Source organism: Anomaloglossus baeobatrachus, chromosome 4 (assembly GCF_048569485.1).
Source record: "Anomaloglossus baeobatrachus isolate aAnoBae1 chromosome 4, aAnoBae1.hap1, whole genome shotgun sequence".
NCBI classification, from domain to species: domain Eukaryota; kingdom Metazoa; phylum Chordata; class Amphibia; order Anura; family Aromobatidae; genus Anomaloglossus; species Anomaloglossus baeobatrachus.
This window is the reverse complement of record NC_134356.1, coordinates 471,325,893-471,331,892: the sequence shown is the minus strand read 5'-3', so window position 1 is coordinate 471,331,892 and position 6,000 is coordinate 471,325,893. Positions and strand designations below refer to the sequence as shown.

At 44.8% G+C, this 6,000-nt stretch overlaps 1 protein-coding gene across 3 annotated transcripts in view; it reads right to left on the bottom strand.

Annotated features, from left to right (window-relative positions):
- Positions 1–6,000, bottom strand: part of LOC142303875 (threonine--tRNA ligase 2, cytoplasmic-like) — a 146,487-nt gene that overhangs the window by 107,051 nt on the left and 33,436 nt on the right. For 2 of the 3 annotated variants that reach the window (XM_075345707.1, XM_075345706.1), the window contains 2 exons: positions 1,414–1,581; positions 1,147–1,323 (listed from right to left, as the gene is read on the bottom strand). The exons of the other annotated variant lie outside the window; for it this stretch is intronic. In XM_075345707.1, coding sequence (XP_075201822.1) covers positions 1,147–1,323; positions 1,414–1,581 — 345 coding nt within the window. The remainder of the gene's footprint in view (positions 1–1,146; positions 1,324–1,413; positions 1,582–6,000) is intronic. 3 annotated transcript variants of the gene reach the window in all.

The window sequence follows — 6,000 nt, the reverse complement described above, 5'->3', positions numbered from 1 at the left end:
CGCGTATACTTAGATTATGCTATGACATAGACACAAGTGGTGAAACGCATCAGTATGCTGTAACATTTATTACTACAGATTACATAAAAGTCTGAATCAAGCTTGTTCTCTTTTCTGTACTTACCGTATTTTTCGCATTATAAGATGCACTTTTGTTCCCCCAAATTTTGGGGGAAAGTAGGGGGTGCGTCTTATAATCCGAATATACTGATTATATACTGCAGGGCCCAGGGGAGGTGGGGGGAAGGTCTGGAGCGGTGCTGGCGGCTGAGGCAGGCTGGTGGAGGCTGCAGGAGGCAGCGGGAGATCTCCTGCTCCCGCTCATATAATATGCACTGCCGCTGTCCATCACCGTGGTGCTGAAACCGCACTGCGGTGATGGGCTGGGTGAGCGGCGCATATTATATGTGCCTGCGCCCCCTTTCATGGCACATGCTCCCCCTGTGTTAGATATGGTCTACATGCTGCTGCCCATCCTAAAATAAAAAAGCTTTACTTACCGCCTCCAGCGCTGATCTCCCGATGTCTCCCTGCTGCCGCTGTGATCAGGCACGCAGAGATGATGTAACTCTGCTGTGCCGATCACATGACCGACACCGAGAAGCAGGAAGTGAAGGAGCTCAGCAGCACGGAGGGAGACACGAGGGAGGACAGCGCGTGAGATATCAAACACAGGGGGACGTGTGCCATCCATAGGGGGCCATGGGCAGCACAGGGGGACGTGCGCCATCCATAGGGGACGTGTGCCATCAATAGGGGACGTGTGCCATCAATAGGGGACATGTGGCATTACTGAGGGACGTGTGCCAGCACAAGGGGGCTATATTCAATATAAGGGGGCCATATCCAGATTAAGGGGGCTAATTTTAGGATGGGGGGGCTATGAGGGACATATACTCTATATGATTTGTTAGACGGACACTGGCATTATAAAGACAGACCTCATTTAATATTAAAAAAAATATTTTTCTCTTTTCCTTCACCAAATTTGTAGTGCGTCTTAAAATAAGATGCGTCTTATAAAGCGAAAAATATGGTATGTTGCACCATTATTGTCTCATTTCTGTATCCACACGTGCTTTTATTAAAAACGGTGTATGAAGTTGATATTGGTTAAGTAACCAGATAACATGAGCCCATACTTACTGGGTCCTGGAATAGGACAGTCCATGTGGTATCAGATGACTTAAACCTGTTTTCACCACATAGTTCCAGCCATGTGGGTAAAATTTGGTCACTGACTGATTGTGAAGGAGACACGAAGTCACAACCATTCTCCAGTCTTTTCAGTATAATGGTTGAAGCTGGTTCCTTTAGATCTTCCTGAGATACCAACATTAGAGCAAAAGTATTAAATGAAGCAATAAATCAGACAAAAGGAAGCATCCCACTTACGCCTGCTCTCACCCATACCTCAAGTGGGAAGATGACTTTCCAAGGTCTTTGCATAGTGTCCAGGTATTCCCTTCGGTGAATGCGCTGGAAGGAGCTGGGTTGTCCACTCTTTGCACTTGAGAAAGATCTTGGTGCTGTAAAGTGATGGCAGGCTGGTCCCTCTTCATGGCCATTTATCATCCTTTCCTAATTTATAGTCATGGTGCAAAAGAGTGAATATGGTTGTGGAGAACGTTCAGTTATCAGTTTATTTTTTGTATTTTTTTAACAATCCAGGAATCTGCTGATGGAGGGAATTTTAAAAACATGAACGTTGGTAAAATAATACAAACATTACACACTGACTAAGCGTTTATCAAGATGACAAACAGAAAGGCACAATTACCGAGCCAGCAACAACGCACCGAAAACATCACTTAAGAGTTCTGTTTTATGATCAACTGAAACAAAAATGAAAAATAGCTTTAAAAGAAACTTTGTTAGAGTGCGGAATGCTGTCCAGCGGTATATTGAGACACGATGTAGCGGTTATTGTTGCCTTTTGTTTTGGTTCTTCAACCATATTGATTGAGCTGTCTGTAAGCTTAACACTAAATTTGTTGAATGTATAGATGTTAGGGTATATAGACAACAACATTACTCTGTTTTAAGTATAGCTGACGTCATGAAAGCCGTATGATTGTTTACCACTATGTCTAAGATGTAGCCCTCCATGTGCCGGGCGCGTATAACGTTGTACACAATGTCAGATGTACCTTGTTTGATCTGATTATGTTGTTAATAAAACGAAGTTAAAAAAAAAAAAACAAAAAAAAAGAATAAAACTTTATTTTTGTGCAAGGCTAAGTGCATTCATTTATTAAATATTCTACAGTCGTTATCTCTGGCTATTACTATAACAATACTCCCTACATGTACCGAAATTTCAAAACTCATACTAGCAGTGTCGAACTGGCCCACCGGAGGATCCTCCAGTAGGACACACCTATTCCAGTCACCTGAATGCCAAAACCACTGTTTCCCAGGTTGTAAAACCTGGAGAGCAGTGATTCTGCGGTTATCGACCCTGACACTTGGCTGCAAAAGAGCCAACCAATGTTAGGGTTGTTTATCCCCTCTATCTAAAAAGGGGTGGTTCACTACTAGGGCAACCCCTTCTCATTCCACGGATCCCCAATTAAAATAATAATAAAAAAAAAAATATTATACTCACCTCCCATGCCAGCACCATTCCAGCAGTGTTGGGGCTCATGTTCCTGAGGCTTATGTGATGTTGCGACATCACACAAGCCCTGACCCCAATCACCACCGGCTGCTCTATCCCAGCCTTCGGATACAGGAGTAAATCAACAAGAAGTGAGTGGCAGCTGCAGCTCTCACTCCCTATTGATTAGTTCCTATGTCTGAAGGCGGGGAGAGAGAAGATAGTAGTGATTGAGTGTGGGGCTTGTGTGACGTCATGAGCCCCAACACCACTGGAACGGTGCCGTCATGGGAGGTGAATTTAAGCTTTTTTATATTAACTGGGGGAAACGAAGAATGAGAAGGAATTGTCCTAGTAGTGAACCAACCCCATTAACAGCTCAGGTTACAAGTTGTGCTATGAATGGTGGACCACACTGCTGCATAAGGGCGATACAAGGCGGCTCTTAGTAATATATGGGGCCCCAAAACTCCACCTCTGTGCAATCATTGGAGTGTTTGGAATGATATGGGTGGTGTTGGGTAGGCATCATTCAGTTAAGTAGGGTGTCCTCTCCATCACCACCCATATAACCCCACACATTTAATGACAGTGACTAGTTATGAGAGGAGGGCCCTCAATCAGTAATGGGTGGTAATTAGTAATGGGCGGACTTGCAGATAACCGTGACCGGCAGGTCTTTAAAAACTAGTTCCAGGCTGGATTCCGGTCCCCATATAAGTCTATGGGGACCAAAACCTGGCATTTAAAAATGGTGGTAGAAGGGATAGGGAGATAGGAGCAAGCGCGCTGTACTTACTGAAGCTCCGTCATGGCTGTACACAGCTCCTGCGGTCGCCCAGAACCACACATTTGGTTCATACATAGTTACTGCTTCCCCCGCCCACCGGTGTGTGTGATTGGTTGCAGTCAGACGCCTCCCCACCCTTAGTGACAGCGTGTCTGATGCTTTCAATCACAGACCCTGTTTGCGGGTCTATCATACAATAAGAATAAATAAATATTTGGCGTAGAGTTCCCCCATATTATGATACCCAGCACAGAGAAAGCATATGGCTACAGGCTGCAGCCCCCAGCCACGTGCTTATCTTGGCTGTGTATCAAAACAGGAGAAACCGCATGCGTTTTGTTTTTTTTATTTATGTAAATAATTTAAAAAAAAAAAAAAAAAAAAAAAAAAAAACAGACGTGTGGTCCTCCCAATTTTGATACCCAGCCAAGACAAAGCCTGACAGCTGGGGGCTGGTATTCTCAGGCTGGGGAGACCCATGCTTCTTGGGCCGCCCAGGATTGCCGCGTCCCATTAGATGCGACAAGCCCAGCGCTTTTCCCGGCTCTTCCCGACTGCCCTGGGTCTGTGGCAATTGGGGTAATGTGGGGTTAATAACAGCCCACAGCTGCCGCAAAGCCCCAGATTAGTAATGGGAGGCATCTATGAGACCCCCCTATCAGTAATCTGTAAATGAAAAGAAATAAACACAAACACTGAAAAAATCCTTTATTAGGAATAAAACACAAAAAGCACCCTCTTACACCACTTCATTAGCCCCCAAAACACCCCTGCAGCTCCAACATAATCAACACGAGGTCCCACGACAATTCCAGCTTTGCTACATCTGAAATTAGAGCACGCAATCATGAAACATGTCCGCATGCTGTAACTGCAGGCAGAGACTGAGCCGCGATCGGCGGTGACATCACTCAGGTTAGTTTTGGTCACGGTAGAAAGGTTTCTATGGTCCTCCAGCTGTGACCGCAGGGAACCTGACCTCAGGTGACTTCATTAAACACAGTGACCCCACCTGAGGTCAGGTTAGCTGTGGTCACAAGTGGATGACCATGGGAACCTTTCTGCTGTGACCACAACTAACCTGAGTGATGTCACCAGTGATCGCGGCTCAGTCTCTGCCTGCAGTTTCAGTGTGTGGAAATGTTCCATAATCGCATGCTGTAATTTCAGATGTAGCAGAGCTGAATCGTTGAGGGACCTCGTGTGGATTACGTTGGACCTGCAGGGGTGTTTTGGGGGGTGGTGAAAGAGGGGGTTTTCTTGTGATTTATTCCAAATAAAGGATTTTTTCATTGTTTGTGTTTATTTCTTTTCACTTACAGATTAGTGATGGGGGGGGTCTCATAGATCTTACTAATCTAGGACTTTGTGACTGTTGTGGGCTGTTATTAACCCCTGATTACGCCGATTGCCACCGCACCAGTGCAATTGAGAAGAGCCCGGTAAAGCGCTGGGTTTGTCGCATCCAATGGACGCGACAATCCTGGGCAACTGCAGATTGCTATTTTTAGGCTGGGGGTGGCCTAATAAGCATGGATCTCCCCAGCCTGAGAATACCAGTCCACATATTTGCTGGGTATCAAAATTGGAGGGACCGCACGTCATTTTTTTAAAATCATTAAAAAAAATGCCGCATGGCCTCTTATTTTGATAAACAGCCACGATAAGCGCACGACTGGGGACTGCAGTCTGTAGCTGTGGGCTTTATCTGTGCTGGGTATCATAATATGGGGGGACCCTACACCAATAATTTTATTTATTTTTATACCACAATAGTGACCTGCAGACAGCGCCTATGATTGGAAGCAGTCAGACGCTGGGGCGCATCTGACTGCATCCAATCACAGATGCCAAGACTGCCGCTGAGCAGAGGAAGCAGTGCATATGGATAAGCAAAAATGTGAGGCCCCGGAAGTGAATGGGCGGCTGCGGTAGCAGTGTTCAGCCGTGCTTGAGCTTCAGCAAGTGCTTCATTCTTTTTTTTTTTTTTAATTTCCCGAGTGCCAGATCAGGATCAACACCCAGAATCCGGGGCCCAGAATCACTAGTGGTAATAATGGCCGAAGTGTTCATCAACTTCATAGTGGCTCAAAGGGGAGGAGGCTCATGTTAGCCATACTTCTAGGCAGTATAGCTAAAGGATGGAGCAAATATGTGTGTGTAACTGGTCTGAGTTTAGGGTGTGACTGTGTATATGCTATAAAAAACAAATATAACTATACATACATACAGTACAGACCAAAAGTTTGGACACACCTTCTCACTCAAAGAGTTTTCTTTATTTTCATAACTCTGAAAAATGTAGATTCGCATTGAAGGCATCAAAACTATGAATTAACACATGTGGAATGAAATACTTAACAAAAAAGTGTGAAACAACTGAAAATATATGTCTTATATTCTAGGTTCTTCAAAGTAGCCACCTTTTGCTTTGATTACTGCTTTGCACACTCTTGGCATTCTCTTGATGAGCTTCAAGATGTAGTCACCGGAAATGGTTTTCACTTCACAGGTGTGCCCTGTCAGGTTTAATAAGTGGGATTTCTTGCCTTATAAATGGAGGTGGAACTATCAATTGTGTTGTGCAGAAGTCTGGTGGATACATAGCTGA